The sequence below is a fragment of the Aplidium turbinatum genome, chromosome 1 (assembly GCF_918807975.1).
Source record: "Aplidium turbinatum chromosome 1, kaAplTurb1.1, whole genome shotgun sequence".
NCBI lineage: Eukaryota > Metazoa > Chordata > Ascidiacea > Aplousobranchia > Polyclinidae > Aplidium > Aplidium turbinatum.
The window spans coordinates 3946166-3961315 of NC_137472.1; the positions used below are offsets into that span (position 1 = coordinate 3946166).

General features: G+C 37.2%; 1 protein-coding gene and 1 non-coding gene across 3 annotated transcripts; one reads left to right on the top strand and one right to left on the bottom strand.

Moving 5' to 3' along the window:
- Nucleotides 1–4023: 4023 nt before the first annotated feature.
- Nucleotides 4024–4098, bottom strand: Trnat-cgu (transfer RNA threonine (anticodon CGU)). Its single transcript has one exon. It is a non-coding gene; the product is annotated as a tRNA-Thr (tRNA).
- Nucleotides 4099–5574: 1476 nt separating this feature from the next.
- LOC145768859 (uncharacterized) lies at nt 5575–6945 on the top strand. 2 transcript variants are annotated; one of them, XM_082580473.1, is made up of 2 exons: nt 5575–5830; nt 6897–6945. In XM_082580473.1, exons 1-2 carry the CDS (start codon nt 5585–5587, stop codon nt 6909–6911), a joined length of 261 nt encoding a protein of 86 aa, XP_082436599.1. In that variant the 5' UTR covers nt 5575–5584; the 3' UTR covers nt 6912–6945. The 2 variants fall into 2 exon arrangements, with proteins under 2 accessions (XP_082436599.1, XP_082436592.1); XM_082580466.1 differs by lacking the exon at nt 6897–6945 and adding an exon at nt 6129–6261.
- Nucleotides 6946–15150: the final 8205 nt, after the last annotated feature.

A 15150-nucleotide genomic window follows, 5' to 3' on the forward strand; every position in this document is an offset into this window, starting at 1 on the left:
ACCACTAAACGTCTAAGAATGAAACTCAATCATTTTACATCAGGGGTTTACGATCGCGTACCTCTTCAACACACTGTACTGCCAACCAGTGGCGGATTGTGCCATAGGGCTGCAGCCCCACCTGAAAGAAGGAGAAGAGGGAAAAATATTTTCCTCTGTGTTTTCACTTAGGAATTGCGGATCGAAAATTAAAATATTAGAAGTTTCGTTTGGCAACACCGATTTTGGGCAAACTGCTTTGCAGCCCGAGATTATGGATTTCAAGCGTTCTGATTGGCTAAAAATTATCCTTTAAGCTCCACCTCTTTTGGTATTTTACAGCAAATTTTGAATCTGTTGGGTCTGCATGGAAAACAGCCCCACCTAACCGAACTTTACAGACTTTTTAAAGTTATTCTTTATTTCGTAGAGTAGCGATGAGCCATGAATGTAGAAGTGTTAGCTGTAGAGTAGCCTAAGGGTATTCAACAGGTTATAGAAAGTGCTAGGGCATCTCAAAATCACTTGAACCTTGTATGCAACGGCTAGGCTAATCAAGACTAAGCTCAATACTAGTAAATTTTGTCTCCAAAACAACACTGTTAGTTTTTTTTAAATACAGCTTAGGAATACATCAACTTTTCAACAAAGTTTGAATGCATTTGTTTCAAAACTCGGGGCAAAAACATACTCAGAACGCACCAAATTTAATTCAATGCGATTTTTCAAAAATTCCTTGGGGGAGACCCCCCACGAAGTCGTTTGCAGCCCCACTGCTCACAAACATCACCAGCCGCCACTGATGCCAAGCGTACCACTTCTTGCAGAACAACTAATTTAATGAAATCATATTTTATTCAGAAGAATAATATTGGCTTACTAAAATAACACTAAAGCACAACAACTAAATTTAATGAGATTTTTGTTTTTGTTTACTGTCCAGTGGGATGGCGGTGGGATGGGATGTGTAGCAGGTGGGAGTGCGGTAGGATGGCGCAACGGGTAAGGCGCTCGCTTTCCAATCACGCAATCCTGGTTCGACTCCCGGCATATGCTGGTTGTTGACAAACACCGCTCACCTATACCCACGGTGTAATAAATTGGGTGGGCGTAATTGCTAATGTAAAGGCGGCCGAGAGAAAAGAACTGGCCATCGTACTCTCGTTAGTGCCAAAGGCTTAGCATAATGAGAACCTTATCTTCTCATCTCCCGATGCTTGGATTCAAGTATGGGACTCACCTTTTTACTGTCCAGTGTCCACCAATTGGTCGATGCGCGGTGTAAATTTGCTAATCTGTAGCTGTGAAACAACATGAGAAGCTAGCGTTGAATACGAAGAAGCCATACTGAGCCAGAAGTTTATTGGTTAACATTCCTTGTAACTGTTATTGAATATTTTATTCATTCCGATCTATTTTTAGCTTGCAACTAGCATTATTCAACGCTATTTGTAGCTTAGCTATAAAACAGTAGATGAACGGTAGATGCAGTAGTGCCGAAGTAGGGGGGGATGGGGGGGATATATCCCCCCCAATATTTTGGCAGCATCCCCCCCAATAATTCAGAAAAAATTAGTTGCTATGAAGTTGTACTTCGATTTAGTTGTTTGTAAGCATCTCGAATTGCTGTTGTTTTTCTTTTATTGATGTTTAATCACAGTTCTAATTGTCTTGGATTTGACGCTAGACAATGAAGGACCTTCATTGAAGGTATTCCGGAAAAATTTGCAGCTAATTTTATTTGCAAGCACCACGGCAAAGAAGAGTCCCTGAAAGATTGGGTGGAGGCTCGATGGCAGCTACTGCAGACACTTAACTGCATTAAGTTATAAAATACTTTACAATCAGTTCATGGACAGAGTTATGTCTGAACTGACCGAGAGGTTTGAAAGTAGCCTGAATTCTGATTTGGCAAAGTATAAAGAACTTGCACGAATTTTCAAGACCGGCTTAGTTCCTGAAATGGTCAAAAATTATCCAGAGCTGAATAGACAATCGATGAGTTATCAAATTGATTCATTCAGCAAGGCAACAGCAGCAAAATCTCTGTACGATGCCAAAAGAGCTTACCAGGCATTGTCCGAGTTGAAAAAAACCTCTCTATTCTCAAATACTCCAGCTGATTAAGAACCTCTTTTTGCCCGGTAAGCTTTGCTGCTTGTGAGAGGTCGTTTTCCAATCTTCGTAGATTGAAAACCTGACTGAGAAATACTTTGGGACAGGAAAGGTTAAATGCTAGCATTGTTTGCAACATTGACCAAAATATTCTTAATGACATCAGCATAAATGACAGTGCTAATGTATTTTCAATGAGCACTACCGTAAAACGCAATTTGGTTGTAACAAGTTCTTGTGATGTGTTTGAAAGTTAGCATTTTTGTCATAAATTTGCAAATGTTCTTCTGTAGCTTCGATTGTTTTCAGTCTCCTGACTAGTGACTTTGTCCTATAGCGCACTACGTGTAGTGATTCTAGTGAAGGAGAGGGTAAAAAGAAAAGTAGCCTATAACTTCTGTTGTTTTTTTTTGGAAAAACTAAGTATTCATTGGAAGGTCATAGCTTCGAATCCAGCTGGAGGTACCAATTTTTCTTTGCTTGTTTCTTAATCTTGCAGCAGTCATTTACAAGAGCACAGGTAGCGCTTTTATCTCCACTATTTCTTGTCTGTGTATTATGCTGTTAGCAGCTAATTTACCGAGGTCCGGTGATTGTTTAATAAACCTAATAGGCCTACCACAACCACTAAAATTGTGTATAAAAGTATGCATCCCCCCCAATGTTCAAAATTGTCTAAAATTTGATAAAATTTTGATTTATCCCCCCCAATCCTCAACTAACTTCGGCACCACTGGGTAGATGTATAAAGAAAACAAGTAGATGAATATCACGAGCAATCATTTGACAGAATTAACGCCCACTGTCCCACAGCGTTGCATACGGCTTTTCAAATTCAAAGCAACTGTGCTCCTTGTTGACAATTGACATGACCTGTGTTTTGAAGATCGTAATCATAAGAAACAACAGGAATAGTTACGTAACAATAAGAATAGGCTTCGGGAATTTTCTTTTTTGTAAACAAAACCAGATAAACAAAATATGAAGTTGTGAATCCAGGTTTTTGTGAAAAAAAAACGGAAGCCACCAGCACCTGAAAAACCTTGGCGTACCACAGGAACCCCTGTTTTACATCATTTCGAAGTGGCCAGATGTTGTAGTTATGTGAAATGGTTAACTTATGTTGGGTGAGTCGTGGACTCTTGTCCTTTCTAATATCTGTCACGTGATAACGAGCATCCCAACCAATTTATTGTTGCTGGTGGTCAGAAATTATTGTTGGAGATATGATATTCTCAAAATACAGATTCACGGGTGACATATTATGTAAAAAAGATGTCTCGTAATTTGGTGTAACTGCTTATATATACCACTTTTGTACAATAGCCAATATCAGTGCAAGAACGCTCAGTGGAACACAGAACATCAACGCAGCGACCTGCGTCAGAAATCAAAGTAATATAATTCAGTAACTCCAACAGCCTCTTCCACTTTCAATAGAAGGAAATTATCAAATAGCAGATAACGATCCTTCTCTATTTAAATGAGTACAAACTTGTTGTTTTACAAGGTAAGCAGAGGATTCTGAATTCAAGGTACAAACATGCAGGCTGGTTACACCTGTGTTGATATGGAGAATTATTTCTATCCGCCGTGCAACAAGCATGATTACATTTAATATATTTCACGCAAGATGACGTTTTGATTTTGTTTCCAGAAGGTTTAGTTTGGAACTTAAAAATCTTCGTATTCAATCGCCACCAGTAAGAATTGAACTCACGACCCCTGGTTTAGAAGGTTTAGTTTGGAAGTTAAAGAAACTTTGTATTCAATCGCCACCAGTGAGAATTGAACTCACGACCCCTGGTTTAGAAGGTTCAATTTGGAAGTTAAAGAAACTTCGTATTCAATCGCCACCAGTGAGAATTGAACTCACGACCCCTGGTTTAGAAGGTTTAGTTTGGAAGTTAAAGAAACTTCGTATTCAATCGCCACCAGTGAGAATTGAACTCACGACCCCTGGTTTACGAGAGCAGTGCTCTACCACTGAGCTATAGCGTCGGCGTGTGATTATGTTCAATCGCCATCTCCGCTAGAAGCAGTTGAGCATCAACATGGGTTGTCTGTTTCTACGAGTCACAGTTTTTATCTAGCTCGCCCAGTGTCGTCAAATTGAGTTCGGTCCATGCCTGGATGTTGTCATGCCATCGTCTTGGTGGTCTGCCTCATTTTCACTTTCCGTTAACTTTACCTTCCATTTAGATTTGGCTGACTCCGTATTTTGCTCTACTGCTAACTGGTGTGGCCGAACAGTTTTAAAATTTTTGATTTCATTGCTACTGCAATTGGGTGTAGCTTTGTTATAGTCAATAGAGATTCAACTTTCATGTAGTCAAGTAGTCTTTTGTTGGTCATGCTTCTCATGATGTAATTTAAAAAATTGGCGAGATTTTTCATTGTTTTGGAGGTCCAATTTACGCATTCTAGACTATCAGAAACTGCCACAAAGCTGTAAAAATTTGTGACGTTGTCATAAAAATACAATAGGGTTGAGCATAACAACCATGTATTTTACATATTTACAAATAGTTTTAACAGTCGAACGTTTTCGGCTTAACTTAAGCCCTCATCAGGAATCAGAAAATACCTTCAAGAAGTTGAAATTGATTGCATTTCATTAATATTTTCAGATTCCTGATGAGGGCTTAGGTTAAGCCGAAAACGTTCGACTGTTAAAACTATTTGTAAATATGTAAAATATATTGTTGTAATGCTCAACCCTATTGTATTGTTGTGTCTTGCCTGTCTATGGTACAAGAAAGAAAACTCTCTCCCGAAACTATATTATGATAAAAAGTAACAGAATGTAAAGCGGCGGTCGAATACCTTGTGGGAAGAATACGGTGCGATACTGATAAGCCCAGCCTCATGGGCGAAACACGTGTCAATCGTTGTTTATTCTTGCTATAAATCGGCTGCCATAATAAATCGACGTATTGAAGGAATAGATTCATTTGAGGGAATAAAACATAGATGGACAATTATTGCTATGTTGGTTGATCGTGGTACGTCATCACATTATGACGAGGTTTGATGACGTATTGAGAGAATAGATTCAGGGTAGCGCTGTACTTGGCTGTGTTGAACCTGTATGTCTTCATATAGAGTGATGAGACTCTGAAAGACTATACAGACTCTGTGAATGCTGCCTAAGGTTTTGACATATCTAAAAGTTTCAAAATTATTTATTGCAATCAAAATTAATAAACATTTCTTGTTAAATATTTTCAAATTATAAAAAAAATCTTCAAAACCTAATTTAACTAAAAACATGTTTTTGGACAGAAGTTTATTCGAAGGTCAAGTGGAAGATTTATAGGCAGGTTTCAATATGTTGTTACTGCAGTTTGCATTCATTGTGATTTGTTTGATGCAAATCCAATGTCGAGTTGTTGCGATGCCGACGTCATTCATGCGTGACGAAGTTGCAAGACTGAAAGAGTTTCCACTTGAAAATTTAAAAAATGAAGATATGAAAAAAGTCAATGCCATGTGGTTTGACTTGCCTCACAAACCTTTAGACAAAAAGCAGCACTGGTCTCTGTCGCTGTCTCCTGGTGGCAAACGTTGGGATCCAAGCGATGAAGAAAACATTGGCGACAATACTGATGTCGAAACCCCGCGACTCGATCAATCTTTTACCGGTGTCCCGAGAATGGTCGACATTTCTCTGAGGTCCTCCCGTCCGTCCTTAGCTGCCATATTGCGACTCTTGGAGACGCTAAAGAAACAAGATGTAAGTGGAAATAAAATCTCTACTTATTTAAAATGATTATTTTATTTGTCCATAAAAATAGTGGTAGGCTACTGACATGGAGTCCATGGAGTATCTGTGGATCTGAATCCAAAATAATTTCAATGGAAATATGAACAGGTAGCATGTACTGTGTGTTCATTAAATCCGCAATGTGATATTTTGCTTCGAATGTGATTAGAGACAACCATTTTTGGTTGAAAACCAACTTTTTTGCCGGCAATTTATTATTCCTTGAGATGTTTTTAAAAGTTATTTTGTTAGAGGCTTGATGCTTTAGTTATCGCCGACAACTTGCCACCGTCAAGCATATCTTCAGTCGTCTTACCGAGATGAAGCTGTGTGTTCAATGCATCAAAGTGAAAACCTTGATATCATCGGTTAGAAACCTTTTAACCCGCAGCGGCTGCGCACAATTATATGTAATTTTACGTTTTAAACAAAAGTAAGAGAAGGTTTTTCATCATGTGAATTAGTGAATTAGCCTATTTTGTTTGAGGCTTGATGCTCTAGTTATCGCCGACAACTTGCCACCGTCAAGCATATCTTGAGTCGTCTTACCGAAATGTAGCTGTTTGTTGTTAAATGGCATCAAAGTGACCATCTTGATATCATCACATAAACAGCGTTTTCTAACTAGCGGCGACTGTGTACAATTATATTTTATTTTACGTTTTAAACAAAAGTAAGAGAAGGTTTTTTCATCATGTGAATCTGGTTCGACTCCCGGCTTAAGCTGGTTGTTGATAAATCACTCCTCAATTCGACCCAGGGTGTAATATATTGGGTGGGAGTAGTTGATGAAGGAAAAGCGGCCAAGAGGAAGGGACTGGTCACCGTAATCTCTTTAGTGCCGCAACTTAGTCAAACTTCTTCATGACACTTAGCAACGGAGCACGAGATCACTTTCACCAGCATTGGTACCGGGCCTAAATTATTAACGGCGCTGTTTATGACCATTCGGTTTCTGTAGTATGTAAGCTAGCCTATAGAACTATTCACTTGTGTTATATCATTGGCTAAGTTCTAAAGCACTTTTATATTTCAGATATCCGTAACGTGAAGTCACAACTGGAATATGAAATGACCGTTTCTATCACTTAAATAATTGTCAATGTAGTTGTTGTCAAATCTGCTAATTTCCTGGTTTTGACATAACTGACGTAACAAAGCTCCTTATCACGGAACAAATCGATAACTTTTTAAGTGCACAATAGTTGTTTTCAATCTTTTAAGAACAGAGCATCTATTGTTCTGGCATACAGCACCACACCATGACTGAGTATTTGACCAAAATAAGTTATTAAATTGAAAGGAATTTGGCACGGTAGCAAACCTGTTATAAATTGATTCCAGGTCGAATCATAGAGAAGACTTTAACAACGGTACTTATATTGTTCTTTCTTGCATAACGCAGTGAGGATGAATCGAGTAACAATGTGGTGACATCGTAAACCTGATATGAATTAAAAATGAGCCCTGTGGAAAAACATCTCAGCAATTGTGGAGTGACAATACATAGAACCAGAACATTATCATTACATGGCCACCTGGAGATGCGGCCTGATTTGTCACATTTTGACTACAGCTACTGACATTTTTTGAGATGTTTTTACTTTTTACGGTTTCCTAATGACAAAAAACTTTTTTGTTGCCTTGGGGAAGCAGTAGCAAATGAGAAAAAGTAAGTTGAAAAACGCAAAATCAGACTGTTATTGAAAATTAACAGTCTGACTAAAATCTACAAAATCAAATTTTCTTTGTTTTTCAACATGTGAGGATATTAAAACCTATTGTGTCATCTGGGGAAAAGAATAAAGAAACCGTAAAAATCTAATTTTTAGATAAATTTATTTAAACGTTGATCCAAACTTAAAAAAACCTTGAAATGTCTGCAAAGTGTGACAAATCAGGCCGTATCTTTAGGTGGCCATGAGGATTATTACTAAAAAACGACGAAAAAACGATATTTTTCGTTTGAAACGTTAGTGCATTTGTCAATTAAGCATATCATGCTGTGAAAAGACCGTCAACCCAGCAACTCCATAACTGGTCGACATTATGGATGTTGCACCCATTTATAGAAGCAAGCAATTTAGGGTTGAAGAAACGATTCAGCTTCAGTTCCCCTCAACTGAGGGTCAAAGATGCTTTTTTATATTGAAGCCACTCAAGTAATAAATGTGTTGCCCTCAGTGCTTAAAAGGAGTAAAGCAAAATGTTACTAACTGTCGACACAGGAGTTGTTGAGCTCTAGAAGACTCTGTCTGAAACAGTTCTGTGCAATGTAAACATTTTGAGTCGAATTCCGAGCGTTTGCGTTTCACTTTCACATTTTACTTGATGTTACTTGCAGGGGGACAGTATGAAAGTAATTGTCTTCACTCCCAACAGTGGTTGATCGTAATGGAAAACAGAGGAGCTAAGAAAAATAAACGAAAAAAAACAACAACGTTTCGTGCGTGCATGGAGTTGTTGAACGAAGCTGTTTGTTTGATCACAATAACGAAAGTTGTTTTGAAGGAAGTTGAAGTGAAGAATAGACGTAGTAGCTTTTTCATGCTATGACTAACTCACACAGGAAACTACTGACATTGGACGTAGAAAGGTTTTCAAATTCGTTGTACGTGAATTGAGATCTCGAAGTTGTTTTTAGCTTTTTAAAAGTGTGCAATGGCATCTACGACTTTTCTGTTAGTTTTATCTGAAGTAAATTGATGAGATTTCGTTTTGCTGTGAAAACACATCAAAAGCATAATTTGTTTTTATATTACAGTGATAATCATTAAGTTACACTTGCCTGTATGTGGTAGCCTTCTGCATCTTTATCCTCGGACTGACAAAGCCTCTGATAAGTGATTCTTGGTACTGGTATTTTTGCGTACATGTGAAGGCTTTAAACCACTGACACAGGCCCTGTCACCGAGATTAGCAGAGTGAAGTTTCCGTTTGTTGTTGAAATGTTGTTGCCGGGGAATTATTCCATCCATTAGGTGCCGCTGAATGGAGAGCAATCCTGAAATGCGTTGTTCAAGCGAACACCCCGAGAGTCGAACCAACGTCGAATGAGATGTTTGGGCCCCAAATCAAGACAGCCGGGCGAAGGTTAGCAATCTCTTTGGAAACATATTCGACTAGATATGAATTTCAATGGCAATACAAGACCTTTGCAATGCTCTTTCGCTGTTTCACGTTCATCTTCGGAAAGCTCAGAATTTTGTCTAAGTCTAAGGTTTTCATCGTCTATATACTAAATGATTTAAACTTTTTTAGATAAAAGTATTTTTCTTATTCTGCCTGAAAAATGGATTTCTCGATTTTGAAGTAATGGCAGATATTTCCATGCTCACTGTTTTAAAAATTTGTTTTCCAAATGCAACGCCTTTTTCCAAGAACGACAATAAAGGTCAACTTTAGAAAGGTCGCCTGATTTCCTTCTTCAACAACTAAACCAGTAAGTGTAACATTTGAAGTGGCTACTGTAGTAGTAGTAGTAGCCATATCATCAGGTGACGACGGGAGAGCAGTCATCGGATGATTGTTGATAACAATTTGTTCGATCTCCAAAGGGTATGTTAGTAATTCGAATTCTTCGAGGGTGGCTTCTGCTACAAAGGAGAAAAAAACTTTCTGAACCCGATAGGAGCATGACAGAGAATTGCAAAAACCTCCACCGCAAATTATCTTTAAAAATTTGGCCCCAGCAACAGCTTCCTACAGCCTGTGGAGATCCGAGTATCCAGCGAATTGAGGAATCAAGACGACTTCTAAACAAGCACCTTAGGCAAAGCATTGTGTTTTACAAACTTTTCAAGAAGAAACTACGCCATGAAGCGAAACACTTCGCTTGGCTGCAAGAACTGCATCAGCAAAATTATGCAATTCAATTCTAACCAATTCCTTGCCAGCACACAATGTACAACATCAAGCTGCAAGTTTTTAGTCTCAGGCAAAGACCTCAACCATTTTTCCCAATTTAACTTCTAACCCATGAAAGTTAATAGTTTATTGAAACCGAGGATGAAAAGAGAAACTCAAAACTCTAATCCTTGTTATAAAAAATATCTTTTTGTTGTGTAATCGTATAATCCTGGTAAATATCGATGATGATGATGTTATGTTCATGATGATGATGATAATAATGATGATGATTGCCAACCTGGAGTGGTAAAGTAATGGACTTTCGAGCACAAACGTTCAAACGACAGCGATCAAACAATTTTAGAATTTATTTTTTCTTGGTATTACTAGCACCTGGTGTAACGTGCCTGATAGAGAGTCAAGGCACGTTTTATTTTTTGCAATGGCAGTTAAGAACACTGTTGTTTTGAGATCAAATTCATATGCAAAAACTTGAGTTGTTAGTTTGTAGACTCGTTTGACTGGTTTTGCTTTAGTATGAAGAGAATGAAAAAATAAACTTTTGTTGAGATTGTGAATAGATTGACTATTAATGTAGAACATATACAACCAAATAAAGTTACTTCCATGACATTGAGCATTTTTTTGTGGTATTAATAGTATTTATTGTATAACCAAAGCTACAGTATGTAGAGTTCTAGCAGAATAAACTTAAAGCAATTGACTTATAAATTCCCATTTAGTACTTCAACAGGTACACAGGTTTGAGCCATTGTTTTTATCTGCACGATGGAGTTTTTCAACAGGTATAGGCTACAGTTTTGAGTCATTTTTTTCACTCTCCTTGCACCGCTTTGAGGTAAGTGACAATAGCCTGTATATTGGATCGATACCACCATTGTTGATATTTTCAAACATAGCAGTGAGTTGTAACTGAAGTCCTTGCTGTGTTTTCTTGGTTTAAAGTAGTCAGACCAATCGTTTTATTTTGTCTGTCCGCTCAACATGTAACTGCAAGTAACAAGGTTATGATAACGCAAGGACAGATGAAATAAGCAGCAAGAGCATAGCCAAGTCAGAGTGTTGGAGGTGGCATTGATTTCATGAGCTATTTCAAATATGACAGAGAAGTTCAATTAAATTGAGACAAGCAAGGTTGGAGGAAATAGAGGGAGGACTTTTCCTACTTTCATTTACGGTATATACTTTCATTCGTGGTAGGCCTACAAACTTTTATTCACGGCACATAATTTTATTCATGGAGCTTACACGCATACTGTAAACTAATACACAGCAATTAAACTGGCAAACGTTATTAAATGAAACCTGTCACGTAGGTTTATGTGTGTGAGTACTACTCTGGCAGAACTGGAAATAATTTGATGAAGTGTTTCAAAAACAAACTCGAAAACGTACTCTCTCAAACATTACAACAATTAGGTTTGGAAATTTAACTTTTTCATCTTTAGCATTCTGTCAAGTTATGATTTCCCATGTTACATGTAGTCAGTACTCACGATATCGGTTAAGCGCATATCGCGAAAACGTATAAATTGTTTAATTGCATCAAAATCTGAAATTCCAAAACCAAGTCCTATCTAATGTTATGTAAAACTATCGGCTTAACGCATCCCACTTAAAGAAATATATCGCATAAATGGATCAGCATTTGCTTCCCGGTTGCACACTTCATTCATTTACATCAAAACCTCTGACAAATGGCTCATGCGATTAACCGACTTTGTCTGCATCAACATTTGCATTGATTGTTTACAAAATGTTTACAATTTTATTTTTATTATTGTTTTTGCGTAGACTTTAAAAATTTTACCACCTCTCTGCCTGTTATTGTTTATTTAACTTTCCTGACTTTGTTTCTTATTTGTATGAGGGTGGCACCTGCCTTCGTTGTCTCTGTGGTCTTTCGTTGTCATCCAAGTAGGCTACCACCACCATATCGTAGCTTACGTCATAAAAAGAATCTGTTTCTGTTGACTGTAAAAATTATATGTTTTGTCGCCTGCCACGATAAAATTGTAGAAATGTTTATTGAAAGTGTTTCTCACAAATACTTGTGAGCTGAAAAGATTGTTTTAAAATATTTCGAACTGGCAACCTTGTTTTTGGGCAACTTTTAAGGGTTTACATAAACGCATTACTTTATCTTTACTCAGTGTTAGATTGATATACTATGAGTTGAAAAGATTGTTTTATTATTTGTACTCAAAAGCGGAATTGAATCGGTCTGGATTCCTCTGATTGAGTGCACTTTGTGATTTTGCCAAAACACAGCGCTTTTGATAAATGCCGACTCAATATCCTGGGGAACTTTACTGAGGCCACTGGGCCACGCAGCTCGATGAGAAACAAACCGAAGTGAGGTGATGTTGAACAGACTGAATGATCTGAATATCTGCACTTGCTACTAGAAAGCTACAGGGCTTACCATATTGCAAACTGGTTGTCACTATAATTGAGTTACCGTTAAAACTTATAGGCTTTTTAATGTTGAGCTGTCTTTGTTTTTTAATGTTGGACTTGTAAGCAATTAGTATATATAATCAACGTTTAAAAGTATTAAAAGTGGCAAATTGCGTATGAAAATAGAATTGTCGACATCGTCAGCTAAAATAAGTTTTCTGCCGCTGAACAATTCGCTTCATTACTTTTAATGAGCGAACAACAAAAATCAGTTAGCCTACACTCGACAAGCAATAAATTGCCGGCATTGTGCTTATAAAGTACAGTAGGTTACACAAAATTGTTGGCGAACCAACGCGTGAAATGTTATAAAGCAACATGTTTTTAAAAAGACAATTATGAGTAGCCTACGTGTTTTTTTTACCTTAGAAATAAAAATTTTGTGCCTACCTACATAGCCTACTTACTAAATGATTCATACTTTCGAGAAAATCTTTCCAAACTTACTTGTTGAAGTGTCAGAAGAGTGATTCGCAAATTATTAATTAAGCTTTTATTCATTTTCAACTCGACTTACGCTCAGAGGTCACCAATGTGGTAACATTTATATTAGAGGTTTGTTGATGGTTTTATAAGTTAATTAATTATCTTAAGACTATCTGATAAAATTCTATACAATTTGTTATATGACTCCACTAAACAATTTAAACATAACTGTTATTCATATTATATTGTCGAGTTAATCACGTTAATCATTGTTTGGACGAGTCCCCAGTGTAGGCTTTTTGCTGGTTAAAGGACTCACCTGTCTACTCAATGTTGCAAACTTGTTGCGGGGAAGTAGTTTAAACGTCTGTCTCCGGAAAATTTGATTTAAAAAACTGTTTAATTTTGATATAACACACGCTGGTTTTTGCATAGAATTAAAAAACCTTAAAAACGTTGAAAGAACTTTAGTATTTCTTTAACTCAGATCTTCAATTTGCAATTTACCAATTCTGATTGTCCGGGCCTCACGCATTGAGGCTTCTATCTAATGCAAATGTTTAGTCTGATAAGTTATTTCCAAATATAAACCAAAACAAAATCCATCCAGGTTAAGACATGTACCTCTAGACTACCTGTACTGGACACAGGTTTTTATTGAATAGGCCTACGCTAGTGGCCCCATGCGACGAAAACCGTAATTACCGAACAAACAACACCGCAGTACTGTTTTAGGTGCGAGTAATGTGGAATTTAGCAAAGAGTTAGCTGCAAATGTTTGTTTATTAATTCTAGTACATTAAGCAGCACAGAAAGTTGTAATGCAACGTGAATTTAAGGAGAGATGTGACATTGATGCAACACAAACAACAAGGTAGGCTACGCGGAACAATGTCCAAGAAAGTTATTACTGAATTATTTTCATCGCATTCTTGGCTGAAAGTTTGTGCTGGTAGGCTATAGCTTTAATTAATTTCTCAATGTTCGAGGTACGATTCCACTGACGACGACGCCAAAATATCGGTTGTCCATTAATTATTATTATTTATTTGCGTCAGACAAAGCTGTCCATATCCAAAATAACGAGATAATACACACACTGCAAAGGTCACAGAGAGCCACTTTGGATGTCGTCAGTTTAAGAGTTCACTAAATATCTACTATTACAAATTTACATAGGCTACAATTAGGGATGGTAGAAGTAGGGGATTGCTCACTCAAAAGTAAGGTGGACAACTGGAGGGTCACAATGTTATAACAAAATTTACAATATAATGAACATATACAATTATACAACCAAAGAAAGTTACTTGCATGGCATTGAGCACTTTTTTGTTGTACATAGTATTTACTGTAGCCTAGGCTATAACAAAAGCCATGTAGACTTCTAGCAGAATATTTAGTTATAAACTCCTATTTAGTATTTCAACAGGTAGACAGTTTTGAGTCACTGCTTTTCACTCTCCTTGTACCGCTTTAGGGTAAGTGACAATAACCTGTATATTGGATCGATACAAACATTGAGATGTTTTCAAACATAGCAGTGAGTTGTGACTGAAGTCGTTGCTGTGTTTTCTTGTTTTAAAGTAGTCAGACCAATCGTTTTATTTTGTCTGTCCGCACAACATGTAACTGCAAGTAACAAAGTTATGATAACGCAAGGACAGATGAAATAAGCAGCAAGAGCATAGCCAAGTAGAAGTGTTGGAAGTGGCATTGATTTCATGAGTTATTTCAAATATGACAGAGAAGTCCAATCGAATTGAGACAAGCATGGTTGGCCGAAATAGAGGAAGGACTTTTCCTACTTTCATTTACGGTATATACTTTCATTCGTGATAGGCCTACATACTTTTATTCACGGCATATAATTTTATTCATGGAGCTTACACGCATACTGTAAACTAATACACAGCAATTGAACTGGCAAACGTTATTAAATGAAACCTGTCACGTAGGTTTATGTGTGTGAGCACTACTCTGGCAGAACTGAGAATAATTTGTTGAAGTGTTTCAAAAACAAACTCGAAAACGTACTCTCTCAAACATTATAACAATTAGGTTTGGAAATTTAACTTTTTCATCTGTAGCATTCTGTCAAGTTATGATTTCCCATGTTACATGTAGTCAGTGCTCACGATATCGGTTAAGCGCATATCGCGAAAACGTATAAATTGTTTAATTGCATCAAAATCTGAAATTCCAAAACCAAGTCATATCTAATGTTATGTAAAACTATCGGCTTAACGCATCCCACTTAAAGAAATATATCCGATAAATGTATCAGCATTTGCTTCTCGGTTGCACACTTCATTTATTTACATCAAAACCTCTGACAAATGGCTCATGCGATTAACCGACTTTTGTCTGCATCAACATTAGCATTGATTGTTTACAAAATGTTTACAATTTTATTTTTATTATTGTTTTTGCGTAGACTTTAAAAATTTTACCACCTCTCTGCCTGTTATTGTTTATTTAACTTTCCTGACTTTGTTTCTTATTTGTATGAGGGTGGCACCTGCCTTCGTTGT